Source organism: Agrilus planipennis, unplaced genomic scaffold (assembly GCF_000699045.2).
Source record: "Agrilus planipennis isolate EAB-ADULT unplaced genomic scaffold, Apla_2.0 scaffold1, whole genome shotgun sequence".
NCBI classification, from domain to species: Eukaryota; Metazoa; Arthropoda; class Insecta; order Coleoptera; family Buprestidae; genus Agrilus; species Agrilus planipennis.
In genome coordinates, this window is record NW_020442466.1 from 2,139,710 (window position 1) to 2,156,962 (window position 17,253).

The 17,253-nt window shown below is 31.9% G+C and overlaps 2 protein-coding genes across 2 annotated transcripts in view; both read right to left on the reverse strand.

Moving 5' to 3' along the window:
- Nucleotides 1-17,253, reverse strand: part of LOC108734052 (sushi, von Willebrand factor type A, EGF and pentraxin domain-containing protein 1) — a 47,120-nt gene that overhangs the window by 28,123 nt on the left and 1,744 nt on the right. Inside the window, exons 2-3 of the mRNA XM_025981072.1 lie at nt 16,143-16,322; nt 15,689-16,036 (exon numbers count right to left, since the gene is read on the reverse strand). Coding sequence (XP_025836857.1) covers nt 15,689-16,036; nt 16,143-16,322 — 528 coding nt within the window. The remainder of the gene's footprint in view (nt 1-15,688; nt 16,037-16,142; nt 16,323-17,253) is intronic.
- Nucleotides 8,221-14,904, reverse strand: LOC108734043 (phosphatidylinositol-binding clathrin assembly protein LAP). The gene is made up of 2 exons (XM_018465436.2): nt 13,006-14,904; nt 8,221-12,939 (listed from the first exon to the last, which is right to left on the reverse strand). Exons 1-2 carry the CDS (start codon nt 14,495-14,497, stop codon nt 12,554-12,556), a joined length of 1,878 nt encoding a protein of 625 aa, XP_018320938.1. The 5' UTR covers nt 14,498-14,904; the 3' UTR covers nt 8,221-12,553.

The window sequence follows — 17,253 nt, forward strand, 5'->3', positions numbered from 1 at the left end:
AAAGGCCAAACAAAATGCTATGTAAAAGATAAGGATCAATAAGGACCTATATCGGTCCAAAAAAAAAAAAGAAAAAATATATTGAAAAAATATGGATGCACTTTATACATTTTCTTAGGTGATAAAAAAAAATAGCATTGTAAGGATATGATGCGATAACTTTTTATTAGCACGCTAAATTAGATGTCCAAATAAATTCGCAGTAATATTTTAATGTTTTCATATCAGTGCACAACTTATTTAAAAATTACGTGAAACGTCTATAAAAAATGCACATTTTTTTTGAAAACGTATTAGCCTAGTTTAGAGTGCTATAAAAAATTGTTGTACCTTTTCTTCCAACGTTATTTTGCTATCAGACAGATAACCTACTTGCAGAATTTTTTTTTAATTTTGTGAAGGAAATTAGGACTTATTGATCCTAGTCCTTCAAGCAAAATATAGGTACGCACTGGAATAATTGTAGACTGTACTTAGACACTAATATGGTTTTTGTAAGTCCAAGAAAAAATTACATAAACCGTAAGCATTATTTTTAAATTAAATTACAATTATTTAAGTACTTTGTTAAAGTACAACTGAAATGACTCATACCCAAGAAAACAATACGTTATCGAAAACATGAAACCCACTTAATCCGCCTCTACCTTCCAAAAGCAAAATAACCAATGCTTTTAGAACATATAAAACATATGTACACAATTTTTTCTTGTTCTTCATTACACAGTTCAATTTTTTGAATAAATAATTACACTTTAATTCTAAATAAACTAATCACGATTTCATAACAACAAAAAGGAGAATTAATATTTTAATTTGTAGTGACTACTTTTATTTTAATTGGTCGTATGTATGACGAAATATACCACAACGTAAACAGAAAATTTAGGAAATCCAAAGATAACAATTAAACTTCAATTAATTTAAAGTAAAACAAACAATTAATTATATTTAGTTTTCTTTCTTTTTTGCTTTTACGTAATTTAAAATAGTTTACCGTAAATATCGTACATAAGCAAACTCGTGTTATATTTCACTTAAAAGAAAAGCGTACTTAAAAAAAAGAGTGGTAAATAAGAAATTTGTTTCGCTTTGTAAATTTGGTATAATCAACAGTACAAACGAGCAGAAAATCCATGAAAGTAATTTCTAACTTAAATTCGTTAAACCCAAGCTAACGACCTTGCTGAACCTTAGGAAAACTCATTTACGCAAAAATCTAAGAATAGCGAAGCTAAAAGAACGAAAAAACTCATAAATAGAAACAGTCATCGTCGAGTTTATATTACTCGTCATTTCAATTAGAAGAGTAATATATTTATTCAAGTTATTAACTTATTAATTTTATTGCACGAAATCAAAACCGTTGTACTTATGCATGAATCACTAAATCAACGCTATGGACAATGAAAGAGATATTCAGTCATTAAACAGAAGGTCGTCACTCTTCGAAGTAACACGAGGAAGAGGCAGTACCGACACAGACGGCTCCCGTATTTAATTACAGCCATTAAAAAAAAAATCTCTCCCGATAGGTACATGCCACAATAGCATATATATAAAATTATGTGTACCTAATACCCACAATGTCTGCTACTTTTATCCAATTTTTCAATGAAATTTAAGTACGCCAAAACAAATACAATATCTGCTTTTTAACTAAGATTTATTTATGGCCAAACGACAACACGTGTCTAATTATCAAAATAATTTGCAATTAGTGGACGACACTTAATTCAAACAAACAAAAAAATACTGCAGAAAATGGTGCTGGAAATGTAATGTACAGCTTATTAAGATTTCGTTTCAATTTACTAAAAGACTACCTATTCAAGAAAACATACATATATATGACGAATCTTTTCAGAATCGAAAAATTATCACATTATTGAAACGTGAAAGAAAGTGAAAACGAAATCTGAACACCCTGTAACTCACTATACATGCAAGTAATATGGACGAAAAAATTAACCTAAGTGGTATCAATAAGATTTCCATTAACATTGTTCCTCTTGTCACGTTAATGTACCTATTTAAACCAGTGGACATAAATAAATTTCTACAACAGCATTTGATGTCTGAATACACCTGTTTTTATTGGATATATCGAACCAACGAAATAATTAAGAAAAAGTAATATTTCTTTAAATCCAATACCAATTATTTGAAATATGTAATCATATCGTAATTTTNGAATCGGTACTTCAAACTTCAAAGAGAAATTGATTTGATATAGACGGAATTATTTGTGGATATGCTTGCCTTGCTGCTACCAGCCATTGTCTACTAAATGAATATAAAATGGAAGAAGGAAGCGTAACTAGTTTACTGTTTGTATTAATATTGAGTAAAAACAATTGATTTTTTAATTAGTACGATCAGCTACACCAGTGGCATAAAGTTTAGATACATTACATTACTAGGAAGTTACGAGAAGTTTTACTTCGATCGCGTTTCTAGCAACAATCTTTTCATATAATTTAAGAGTGAAGCTCTGAAACTATTGATAACTTTTTTGAAAATAGTGTAAAAATAGTAAAAATTAACTGCTATCAGCACACAGTACTACGACCTGTTGTCAATGAACCTAAAACCATTCTTTAATCAACAGCAAGACAGAGCGAGTGCAGGTGCGTTCGCATGTTTTTTTACAGAAACCCGGGGATTTACGGCACGACCACATCTATGCATGTATCGAATGGGGGTACAAGCCGGCAAACATATATTCAGGTTAATAACGAAGCATCCATATTAATAATGGCCAATATTTGGAGCCCTCCCACGTCGAAAATGGATCGCGAACGAGCAATGCGGCAGAATCAAAGAGCGCGGTACCCTTGAATTACGGCGACGGCTATGGAGACGGTATCACGACGGGACAGCAACTTTTCTGTTATTTTTTAGGAGACGAGCGCACGTGCTCGAAATGGATCACGTCAAGTTTACTAATGTGCTTCAACAATTAATTAAATCGAATAGATTATATGGCTTCCATGCAACACCTTCATTATACCTACATCCCATTCAAGTAAAAAGTTTCTGCACAAAGTTACTCAGTCGTGAGATTAAAAAAACAAACGGATTTCAATTGGAGGCCTCAACAAAAGTTTGCTCTTTCATCCTTTTATAATACTTTTTGTGGTTATCAATTAGCCATTGTTGTTTTTAAAAAGGTCTAGAGGTTTAGACGATTGCTTAGCACTCGGCAAGACAATGGTTCGATTCCGGGCCCATCTGCCATGGTCTAAGTTGTTCTGTGGTTTTTTTGGATCACTTAGGCAAATGCTAGGGCAGTAATATTCCACAGATAATCTTTCACTCTGTTATTTCTTCGTTTCGTCTGTCTCACCTTTCTCATCTGAATCACAACCCACAATTCCTTAAAGGAGATAGAAGAGGGTCTTCCACCCTATCCTTCGACGCTGTTCAAAGAGACTGTCCGCTCATCAGCATTGGTAAGAATTGGCGGGAAAGAAACAAAACCTTGTAGCATTTCGCCATTTAGGGGTTCTTTCCATGAAGAAATTTGAAACAGATCAATATTTGGATTGCCTTTCAAGTCTCCTTCTGTGAAATATCTTCTTCATTACGAGTCCAAAGTAGTCAATTCTGGCCTGACGTTGGTTTAACAATTAGTCCAAAAGCGTTTGATAAGGATGCTACAGAAATAAGTAGAACCGTATTCTCTTTCACTAGATACGAGGTCACAGAATTTGCTGGGTTCCAATTTATATTTTAATTTTACCCTTAGATATTTATACATCCCCTCAATAGTAAAAAAACAAAATTTTATTTTTATTTATTACTAATTGCGTGCAATGCTTAAATTGTCTAAGAATGAATAAGTGAAGCAATTTTAATCTATCTCATCTCGTCTTGTGTGTTCTCGATACCAGCATTCAACATTCAGCTTCTTCCTATTAAAGAAACTATTTATCGATACGGCAACATGTTTGTTTACAATTCGTCTCAAAAAATCTTATCTCCTTTGATTTTTAGTGTCCACAAGATAATAACTAGATAAAAGAAATATGCTCCAGTTGTTCTTCAGAATGCAAACGCGTGGTCTCACGCTGGTCAACTCATCGAGCGCCTAATCGATCTAAAATATAGTTGTTCTACTTAATTTGGCCTGTCGGATATATTAGATAATAAACGAATTTGTTGATCAGACCGCACAGACTGCATGGTTCACGATTGCATATCTAACAATGACATCACATGTATAACTTAGTAAATAAAGCGTTTTTATATATAATAATAATTATTAAAATAGAAAATGGTAATTTCAGTGGATTTTTTGAAGAACTCAGGACTTCGAGTGCAACTAAAGGATACCCATACCCTCAAGGTAAGGTCTTCAATTTCATCCAGGACAAAACTAAATTCAAGAGTAATCACTACCTCAATGAACTGAAAACTTGCAACGTCTTCTTTTAAATGATAAACTACGAAAAGACCCAAGACAGTACAGTGAAATAATCCTTTAAATCAAAACATATACCTAGTGTCCGACCAAAACTGGTTTTTACGACCGAAACCGAAACCGAAACCGAATTTCGGCAACGGTCTCAGTTTCGGCCGAAACCGAAACCGAAACTTCCTTATAAGGATCATGTTTTGAGAGAAAAAGAGAGAAAAATAAAGAAAACGTCAGTTTTATTTTTTTATCTTTAAATCATATAGCTCTGCAGTCTTTGACATTTTCACTTATTGATAATCAAATCAAAATCAACATAACAACCCCTCATTTAAGGAAATACATTAATTGCGCCTTAAAAATACTAAAAAAAAGTGAGATGTTTATTTGAGTAAGTATTGTATACTTCGCTTGGATGGAATTTAACGCGCCGAACATGACCGAGCAGAGCGCGATAATTCCCGAACGCAGTTTCGGTTTCGGTCGTAGTTTCGACAGGTTTGCCGTCGAAACCGAAACTAAACCGAAACTCGACCGAAACCGAACTTTCGGTCGGACACTACATATATGTGATGACAATAAAATTAATAGACAATCACTGTTTATACCCGACTTTTTTTATTAATGTAATATTAGGTACTTATGCCATTAAAAAATTTTTATAATATTCATCGATGAAGAATGTTTCTGTTCGCTGATCAATACACATACGAAAAATCATTGTTGTCATCATCGATATATTCCAAGGAATGACTGAAGAGGAACGTTGGGTATCATCGTTCGTTCTAGACAGATCTCTTTCAAATCTTATGTATTAATAGTTCTCATTTAAAAGTCGCAATATCATTTGTTAAACTGAATGGACCACGTTACAAAAGAGCCCTGATCATAATCGCCATTGTTTAGTACAATGCGTTGATTATGTAAATTTTTCTTTATGTACATGTACGGTACCTGATCCCTCTCTTTATCATTTTAAAAATTTAGCACTTCACGATCACTACATGCATTTCGTTGTTAATATATTAGAAAAAGAAATTTTTTTTTATAGAAATGCATTTAATTCAATTGATACTGAGTTGTTTCTTTTTACTAAAGAAATTTCAATATTTTCATAAAAAAAAGTATACAATTCAAACTAGCGTAATCATTTCTAATTGATTAATTTAATTTTTTGGTAAATACAAATACACCATACGTTTGAATCACGTATTTGATCACATATGAGATCAATATTTTCTGGAACCCTAATTCCAAATTTCCTCAAGATCTTATGGGATGCATATGATCCTGATCATGTTACTAAAATGAAGAAATTTATTCTTTATACAGGGTGTTAGTGATACGGCACTATAAAACAAAAAGATTAAGTAAATGTTCAGTGGTCAGAAAGTCCACCGTTTTCGCAAAAAACGTATTTGAAAGTACAGTCCGGCCCTGGTAGGATCACACACGGAAATACGACATTACAAAGCCGTATTCCATCAACTGCAGCATCCATGTTGTATGAGTATTTCTTTTGTATTTTGTACTCTTAATATCATGTAGAGGTGTATCAGCGATGAACAAATTAATTAATTAATTGTTTTCAGATTGGACGTCTAAGTATTATTATGTGTAGCAGCATAAAAGTATTCGATGTAATTGCTTAGTCGTTATCGCAATTTCTCTATACGTTGTCAATTCACGCCCAGGGCCGGCTTGGAATTGCAACTTCGTCTAGCTTGTTACAAATTTTTTTTGTACCTCAACCATGCTGCTTTACTCACTATGCGATTATCTATTGCATTTAGTAACCCGGGACCTTTGATTCATTCATTCGCTTCCTGGCTAGGGTGTGACAGCAGTAGCGACAATTAGTTTAATTTAATCTAAAGAGGGTTGATTATTGATTCACACTCATGTTCAATTAAATCATTAAAATGAGTCCTTATAAAAATAAGATTTCACACTTCGTCCTTTCAGAAATAAGGAATAGGATCTAAATCTGAAAAAATGTAATTAAAAATATTTTGAACATATCCTACCTCAGGATGTGCCACCATAAACTCATATCATTGTGTTGAAAACTTACCTTCACGTTGGGTTTTAAATGTAAAAATTAAAAACGCCTAATTAAGGAGATAACCTGCAAGCATGATAAAGTCGCTTAAGGATTTCTACAGGATTAATACTACCCTGAAGAAGTCCTGCTGTCAGCAATAATGGAGACTATTTTATTTCTATTATTTATATCTCGTATTTAAATAAAAATAAATTTCAAAAAAAGGAAAGTGAAAAGTTGTTCCACCTTTATACTGTGAAAAATGACAACTGATATAAATACATAAAACAAAAAGTTAAAAGAACTCGGGTGCATATTTCGTGTTGCTTTTTTGCAGAGGAATTCACAAAGGTCACAGAATTTNCTTTCGGAGATTCAATTACACACGACTTTTGACACTAATTGGACAAGGCCCGACAAAGATGATACGGTCGGTGTTCTTTATTGTAAAGAAATAAATTAGTGCCTAATATTATGGTCTACATATATCTGAAATTAAATAAATTCTTCTCCAACAAGAGGTAAAGAAATTCATTAATTTTCTTTAAACGACACATTGCTATTCTGGCTTAATTAGTCATCTCTTAACTTCATTAAATTATAATGTTTTAACATATTAGGAATATGCCGAAAGTACTATCAACAACAGACCTTTGATACCGAACATATTGTTTTTTATATCATTTTATTGCAAATTTTTAAATTGAAAGAAAAATTAATTGCATTAATATGATGTTTAATAAAAAAAAGCTTTTCTCGTAAAGTATGCATACTTGCAATTAAGCTCCCAAAATTCGCTTTTACAGCACTCAGAGTATGCATTACAAATTACGGTTCGGTCGCGCGGGTTGTCTAACAAATCAAGTAACTTTCAAAATAAATGGCGCAAATTGTAATAAGGATATTTAAAAAGAATTATGTGAAAATATGAATCCATTTCTAATGAAAAAAAGATGCAAGCCAACCAACTATTTACGTAAATAGGAAAAATTAAAATTAAAAAGTACTTTTTACCAGTTATACATAATAAATAAATATTTTTTCTTTTAAACTTTAAATGCTTATAAATAAATGTTTTGGTGAAGTTTAATAATACTTATGGCAACAATTATAAATCATAAACTTTCCTGAAAATAATTAAATATCTATCCTTATTGTTCTGATAATTTCTATTACTACATGTTTGGGGTAGACACGAATACTTCATAAGATATATATCTACCTATTTTATGTATTCTACTGACTCACGCTTTCATACTTTTATCAACAAATATAAATATATTAACAAATACCAATATTTCTCATACGAAAATACAATTAGGCCTGTTTAAATTCAATTTCTTCCTTACGAGAAGTTAAACTCCTTTATATTTCTTGTAATCATGTCTTTTGTTCTAGCTAATGCAGCTTTTAGTTATAAATTTTTAAATAACTTTTTTCCACCAGAAAACAAAAATAAATACGTAAGCCTATTATATGAATTAAATATATTTAAGTAGGAAGGATATAAAATTTACAATTTATTGTCACTATCATTTTACTATTTTTATGTAAACAGATAAAACCATTTTCCTCTCATTACAAGCACACTCGCTGCGTGTTTTATCTGGTTTAATAAATTCCTGGAGAATGACAAATTACATACTGGTACGAGATAACGTAAGAACGGAAATCCATAAACAAAAATTCTTAATAGTAAATAACGATAACACTATCATCGAAAATACCATACTATTGGGCCAAATAAAAGTCAACATAAAAGCATATAGTTTATTATTAACAATATTTATACTCTTCATCATCAATATTGTCCGTTTACTGATTACAATTACAATAATTGCTCCTAAACGCTCAAGCTAAGTAGAAATACTCATTTATATTGTTCACTTAAATTTAGATAAGTATACATATATTATTTATTTATACTTTGGAATTAATTTAACTACATTACATATACATACAGAGTAATTACATGAAAATGGGACGTACAAAACAATAACATCATGGCTAATGCACTCCCCCATACAATTTTGTGGACCGAAACTACCAGCAAAAATATGTATTCCTCAATTATACTTACCTACATATGTACCTATGTACCTTATCTACACTTCTTTTATTCAACCACGTTGAAATTAACTTATTTTACATACAAATGTGTGCTAAATTACTTTTACATTTTTTAACTAAAGTTATATATCATAATATGTGTACATTTTCTAATAGCCTTATTTTTCCAGCTACAACATTCCAACGCCATTCTCTATTAATAAAATGGTGGCCTTAAAAGGCCAAACAAAATGCTATGTAAAAGATAAGGATCAATAAGGACCTATATCGGTCCAAAAAAAAAAAAGAAAAAATATATTGAAAAAATATGGATGCACTTTATACATTTTCTTAGGTGATAAAAAAAAATAGCATTGTAAGGATATGATGCGATAACTTTTTATTAGCACGCTAAATTAGATGTCCAAATAAATTCGCAGTAATATTTTAATGTTTTCATATCAGTGCACAACTTATTTAAAAATTACGTGAAACGTCTATAAAAAATGCACATTTTTTTTGAAAACGTATTAGCCTAGTTTAGAGTGCTATAAAAAATTGTTGTACCTTTTCTTCCAACGTTATTTTGCTATCAGACAGATAACCTACTTGCAGAATTTTTTTTTAATTTTGTGAAGGAAATTAGGACTTATTGATCCTAGTCCTTCAAGCAAAATATAGGTACGCACTGGAATAATTGTAGACTGTACTTAGACACTAATATGGTTTTTGTAAGTCCAAGAAAAAATTACATAAACCGTAAGCATTATTTTTAAATTAAATTACAATTATTTAAGTACTTTGTTAAAGTACAACTGAAATGACTCATACCCAAGAAAACAATACGTTATCGAAAACATGAAACCCACTTAATCCGCCTCTACCTTCCAAAAGCAAAATAACCAATGCTTTTAGAACATATAAAACATATGTACACAATTTTTTCTTGTTCTTCATTACACAGTTCAATTTTTTGAATAAATAATTACACTTTAATTCTAAATAAACTAATCACGATTTCATAACAACAAAAAGGAGAATTAATATTTTAATTTGTAGTGACTACTTTTATTTTAATTGGTCGTATGTATGACGAAATATACCACAACGTAAACAGAAAATTTAGGAAATCCAAAGATAACAATTAAACTTCAATTAATTTAAAGTAAAACAAACAATTAATTATATTTAGTTTTCTTTCTTTTTTGCTTTTACGTAATTTAAAATAGTTTACCGTAAATATCGTACATAAGCAAACTCGTGTTATATTTCACTTAAAAGAAAAGCGTACTTAAAAAAAAGAGTGGTAAATAAGAAATTTGTTTCGCTTTGTAAATTTGGTATAATCAACAGTACAAACGAGCAGAAAATCCATGAAAGTAATTTCTAACTTAAATTCGTTAAACCCAAGCTAACGACCTTGCTGAACCTTAGGAAAACTCATTTACGCAAAAATCTAAGAATAGCGAAGCTAAAAGAACGAAAAAACTCATAAATAGAAACAGTCATCGTCGAGTTTATATTACTCGTCATTTCAATTAGAAGAGTAATATATTTATTCAAGTTATTAACTTATTAATTTTATTGCACGAAATCAAAACCGTTGTACTTATGCATGAATCACTAAATCAACGCTATGGACAATGAAAGAGATATTCAGTCATTAAACAGAAGGTCGTCACTCTTCGAAGTAACACGAGGAAGAGGCAGTACCGACACAGACGGCTCCCGTATTTAATTACAGCCATTAAAAAAAAAATCTCTCCCGATAGGTACATGCCACAATAGCATATATATAAAATTATGTGTACCTAATACCCACAATGTCTGCTACTTTTATCCAATTTTTCAATGAAATTTAAGTACGCCAAAACAAATACAATATCTGCTTTTTAACTAAGATTTATTTATGGCCAAACGACAACACGTGTCTAATTATCAAAATAATTTGCAATTAGTGGACGACACTTAATTCAAACAAACAAAAAAATACTGCAGAAAATGGTGCTGGAAATGTAATGTACAGCTTATTAAGATTTCGTTTCAATTTACTAAAAGACTACCTATTCAAGAAAACATACATATATATGACGAATCTTTTCAGAATCGAAAAATTATCACATTATTGAAACGTGAAAGAAAGTGAAAACGAAATCTGAACACCCTGTAACTCACTATACATGCAAGTAATATGGACGAAAAAATTAACCTAAGTGGTATCAATAAGATTTCCATTAACATTGTTCCTCTTGTCACGTTAATGTACCTATTTAAACCAGTGGACATAAATAAATTTCTACAACAGCATTTGATGTCTGAATACACCTGTTTTTATTGGATATATCGAACCAACGAAATAATTAAGAAAAAGTAATATTTCTTTAAATCCAATACCAATTATTTGAAATATGTAATCATATCGTAATTTTGGCAAGGTTTTGACAATTACCAATTACTTATATTATTTTTAAATTGTATGACCAAAAAGTAAAGCTAGAAGTCAATTAAAAAAACAATGCCTTCATAAAACCTTTATGGTTTCAAATAAAATTGGTTATATAATTCTTATCGCACGATATAAATTTTCAGAGCATAATAACAATTTCAACAAACTCGATAACTGATATAATAATTGATTCTAATTTCTTAATCACCCTGTGTATGTACTAAAAATGATATCGAAATTGCTAACATGGGAAATTTAAAAATATTATTAGTAAACAAAATAAATGTAATTGGGAAACAATTGACACACTATTTCAATGTTTATATATAAGTTAAATGGATCAGTCTGCTTCCATTTAGCAATACTGTTACATACTTTCTAGGTGATGAACTGATAAACAATGGGAAAAAATAAATTAATAAGACAAGTTGATTGTGTTGGCCCTTCATTTATGAAAGTTAATTTCCAAGGTGACTGAATGAATGAATCATTACACTTTCTCAAATTTGATAACGCTGTCTTATTAGTATCAGTATTATTTCACATTAAAAGTTAAAAAGCCTTTTCCTTCAAAAAGCACCCTTCAACTTCTGATGGTTTCAAGTTTATTTCATTCGAAGTCATCATGGAAATTGACTTTCATCAACTATCAAGCAATCATGTAAGTTAATAAGGCCAATTGCAAAAACTTAACAATCTTGAAACTATAAAAATATATGTTTATTAAATAAATCTTCGTATTGTGTGACAAAATGTAGTATTCGCACTATATGAAAAAACCTTGACATGATTTTCAATAATTTTCTGCATAATTAAATCATAAACAATTATATATACAATGACGTGATATTTTTTACCTATCATTAAAGTATCACTGATAAGTTTATATGTAAGTATTAATAGATTTTTCTTTTCTAGAAACGGTCTAAACATTTTACCAATATTGTTTTATGGCTATTTGTAACATTAATTGAAAACCAGATAATACGAAACAGTAAATTTTACCTAATTGTATTACCGATTTTGATAATTTTCAAGCATTCTGTTATGACCTTTACAAACAAAATGGCCCAATAACGTCAACAATAATTATTACAACTTATATCATTACACCTCCTTATTACATACTAAAACTAAAGATCTACAGAAATCACAGAGAATATTATCTAAAAACATCGTTCCAGTATTTGTTATAATGTAATATAACATTAGCAATGAGTATTATAAGCCAGAAATGGAAAAACATGTTGGCATAATAGAATAGAGATAAAGAGAGAGCTCAGCAGTTGATACTCGTTGTTTAATCAATAAATGAGCTCCTTTTATTAGTACAGTACAAGCAATACCTCGCAAGAATGTTTTCAGTCTAGTCAAGGTGGCTTTTTTTACCTAACAATACTCATTCTTTATATAGACTAAATAATGGCATTTTTACATATTTTTTTGTTTTTTTGTTTATGCACACCCTGTATATAGGAACGAATCGCAAATGAAAAACAAAAATCTGTAACCGTTGGTACTTAAAAGGGGATCTAGAGTATTCTATCGAACACAAGAAAAACCCTAATTGTAAATATTAGGCATCTTCACAAATTTACAAAGCACCAAACGGATCGAAACTGACTTCTTGCTTCACCTGTTGCTGAGGTGGTGTACCCCCTATTTTCGGACTGCCCATCGCAGGTTGCATTCCCATGGGAAACTGCTGCATTGGAACACCTCCTGGAACGACACCCATCGCGGCACCCATGGGTCTATAACTGGGAGCTGTGGTTGCAGCCATCGCCTGGGGTTGCCAATTGACACCTGATCCAGATTTTGCTTGGTTTTTGGGCGAATTCCATTGCACTGTCCCACCTCGACTGCCGCTATCTATGGTCAAATTTTCTGCTAGAGACAACAGACTAGATTCCAAATCACCCGTGAGAAGCTTCTGGGCCTGGGTCCTAGGTGGCATCGCCTGGTTATTTGCATTGGCAACTGGGGAAGCATTTTGTGCTGGATTAATGGAATCGAAAACAGACGGTTCACTAGAATTAAAATTACCACTGATATTATTACTAGCAGCAAACATATTCGGCTGCTGGGGCTGCGTGAATGAAGCCGGCTGACTAGTGAATCCGTTACCCCACATATTATTCTGGGTGGTTGCAGAAGGTGCTGAATTAGGATAAAAGTTGGTTGTACGTGTTGCTCCCATGGTTGCTGGTGTGGGAAAGAAATTATTGGTGGTTGTTGTAGAAGTCTGTGAGCCAAAGAAGTCTGAAGCAGTTGTTGTAGGAGCAGAAAAGTCTGCAAAGGGATTCCCCAATCCCAGTAGGTCATCGATAGCTTTGGAAGGTTGTGCAGATGGTGGAGCTGGAGCTGTAACTGGTTCTGAACCAAATAAGTCGATTATTTGATCTCCTTGGGTCTGTGGAGTAGCCTTTGTAGGTGAACTGAGGAATGGATTAGTGCTTGCAGCAGTAGGAGAGCCAACAGATGATTTATACTTGTTCATTGCAGCTTCTTCTTCAGCTAGTGCAGCTTGTTTTGTTGTATCATCTAATTGATTGTTATTAGCCACTGATCCAAAAGCATTGCTTGTAGTTGAAAGAGCTGAAACACCTGATTTTAAATTTTTCTGATTACTTGAAGCCTGTGTGGGAGTGTTTCCTTCTAATGATGCCAAATGTTGCTCCAAAGCTTCCAACAAACTGTTTGGTGCTTTAGTTAAGTCTGGGATATCACCTTTATCAATACCAATATTTTCTGCTACTTTTAAAAATTCACCTACTCTATCCATTCGAATTAAGAATTTTTTATACAAATCTAATGCCTCTCTGCACTGCTTTTTGTTCATTTCAAAATACTTTTCAAGTAAATTAATAATACCATCATTATAACATGCAAATAATCTTATCAAGTCTCTAAATAACAACATGAAACACATATTAATGACACCATTTGTTAAATCATTTGCTGTACAATCAAATTCTAATAATGCATCAAGTTGGTTCTGTAATACAGGTAGAGTTTTCAGCAAATTTTCTGTGTTCATAGTACGCAGGGTACCCTCCTCCTTTCCCCGTTTTACTTTACAGAAGTCAAAAGCTACAGCCCTGTATGAGAGAGCTTTTTCATTTATGTACCTTGCATACCTTCTTATAAATGGGGACATGTCATAGCCTGTACGTGCACCTACAGCACCTTGCACTCCTGATTTATCCACAAAATTTGAAAGTTGAAAAGATGTATTGCTCGAGGCTAGATATTGTGTAAACCGTTCATTACCGTAACACATCAAGTGATGGGTGGTGATAAGAGCTTTAAAAACGACCACCCAACTAGTGTTCTGTGACCTTTCTATCAGTAAATTGGCCATGTGAGGTATAGAAACGTTTGGTTCGTTGGTACAATGGACGAGGTAATCCAAGTGCTTTTTCTTAGGCCCCAGGAGTTCCTCGGTGGTTGCCTTACATACCGATTTCGCCAGACCCTGACCCGCAAGGCTGTGCTTCGCCGCCAACAGGCGATCGTTTATCGTTTGTCCGGCCATCACTACTACACTACAGATAAAAACGAAAGCGAACACACAGATTTTTCACAATTCCACGTTAAGTCTTTCAACTAAGTTGACGAAAAAACAAAAATTTCTTAGTTGAAAAACGACACACGATATGTGACGGGTCGATATCAGCCGTCGACCGGTTGAATGAATCAATAGAAATATTTTTGACACGCAGGCGCGTCAACACCATTGAGCTCAATAGAATTATTGAATGAACTCAACAGCATTGCCAGATTTACATTATTTAATTCTAATAAGCAAAACAATTTATAATTCACATAGCGTTGTTAGATTGATTTAAAGTAGCAAAAACGTAAAATCACTGATTACAGTTCGTAAATTAACCTTAGATGCAATAATTGCAAGAGCAATATATATTTTATTTAATGTAAAATTTCGTATTTTAAATAATAAACTGAGTCACCAAAAAAGTACATTAACATTTCAGAAATATGACGATCTTATTATTTTATTGTTCAGAAATTCATGCAAACATGTAAAAGGTGAAGTAAAGGTCATTCTCTCTCTTTTCGTATGTTAATAGTTATGATAGGCAATTGTGCTGCCCTCTATATCACTCCTATCCAACTATTAACACACAGCCCTCCAGATGCAAATAATTTAATACAAAAAACATGACTGTAAGTGACGTACTAATTTAAATGATTAATGGAAAAGGAACGTTATCATACTACGTCACGCCCACTAATCGATACACGAGTTTGTGTATATGCCATTCAAAATTAAAAAAGAAAACAAGCAATTTATAGTAATTTTATGCCAATCTTTATGAGAATAGTTCATGTACCACCAAGCACTTATTTTTAATTATAGTAAAATGAACTAATTAGGCGCGACTTTAATAGCGAGTAATTAAAGAACCATTTAAAATATAAAAAATGCAACATTTAGCAAGAATTCAGGAAATAGTTTTTGGAAGGACTGCCGCATAAATAAATTGAATTTACATTAAAAATATACAAGCAACTTAGAGCTAATTAAATGAAAATAGATGGAAATCTATTACTAATGAATAAAATCAGTTGATCAATTTCTAAAGAAAAAGATTAAAATTTTTTTTAAAAGTATAGTAAAATGAATAATGCATTCCAGAAATGATCATTTAAAATACATGGGTCTAGAAACAGTGTTTACTTTTCTATTAAAAAAAAAGCTTACCATCATCAATAGAAATACAAACAGGCTGTATTTTTGGAGACCATGTTCTATCTTCAAGACACAGCTGTGCACTGTCTCCCACTAAAGTATATCCTGATGCACAACTATAATGCAATCTTTGTCCTACCGCATAAGGATTGTCAAAATCATTTTTTTCTTGAACATAATAACCATTAATCACAGTCTTTGGCGGTTCACACCCTATAGGTTGACAAGTTGCTACTGGCCCTGTCCAAATACCCTTTTCACATACACGGTACATACTTTCAGGAGGTGACAAGAAAAATCCTGCATTACATCTATATGTAGCCAGTGCACCCTTACGATACAGACCATGCACTGCCTCACCTTAAAATAATTAAAATTTGTGTTAAAACTACGACAAATTTCAATATTTATAAATCTGTATGATAATAAGAAACAACTTATTAAGGAAAAGTTATTTTGAGGTTACCTTCAACATCCACAGTTCCATATATCACAGTTGGTGGTGAAGTACACCTAGCTACACAATGGGGTCGTACATGTTGTTCCCATTGACCATCTACACACCATACCTTTGGGGGTCCTATTAAATCAAATCCTGGGTCACATGTGATATGTATCGTTTGCTGTGAAAGATCTATATTGTCACCACTGTCTACTATTTTAAAGGAACCGTGATCAATATCTCCATGTTGTATACGATAATCTGGACATTCCTGAGTTTCAGTTTTATTCGATAAAGTGCAAATTGTTAGATACAAAATAATTGCAAGGATGATTTGAATAACTTCAATTTTCATGATTATCTACAGTTGTCACTTAAATTTAACCAGAATTAATGTTTTAAATAAACTAGTTCACTACTATTAATTAGTTTATATCACTGTTTAATCTATTTTCATGGGGCGCGACGAAAATTAAATGCAAAAATAACTTTGTTGACAGTAGTCGACATTTTTATAATTCAATCAGCTGTTCCGACTGTTGTATACATACTTACATACCCTCTATAGTATACATGTACACAACAGAAACTTCCATAGATAAATAAAAGCGAAGGGTCCTTGAAGGATCACAAAAGCAGGATATATATTTTTGTTGTAATTTTAATTCAATTTTTTAATCGATTATTTATATTTTGGCATTTTAATTTAATTTTCTAAAACGGATTGCACTTTACTAAGCACCAAATATAGTTAATTTTTTTTTTCAAAATATAAATGCTATAGGTACCTAATGCATTTCAAGTTTTGAATTGAGGATTCAACTGAAAATCTTATTAATAATATTCTACAACTGTTTGAATCAAAGACCATTATCAAAGAATCTATAATCATAATCTGTAATAGTTATAAACTCTTTGAAAATGGCCCTTTATATATACATTACTAGTTCTTCCTCTTGCCCCGGCCATTTTTATTGCTCCATTATGACGTAGTGTCGGCCATCATTCTTTTTAATTGTTGCAGTTGTCGGCCATCATTCTTTTCTAATTGTTGCAGTTGTCGGCCATCATTCTTTTTCAATTGTTGTCGCATTGTCACTGACGTCGGCCATTATGGTTTTTTAATAGATGTATA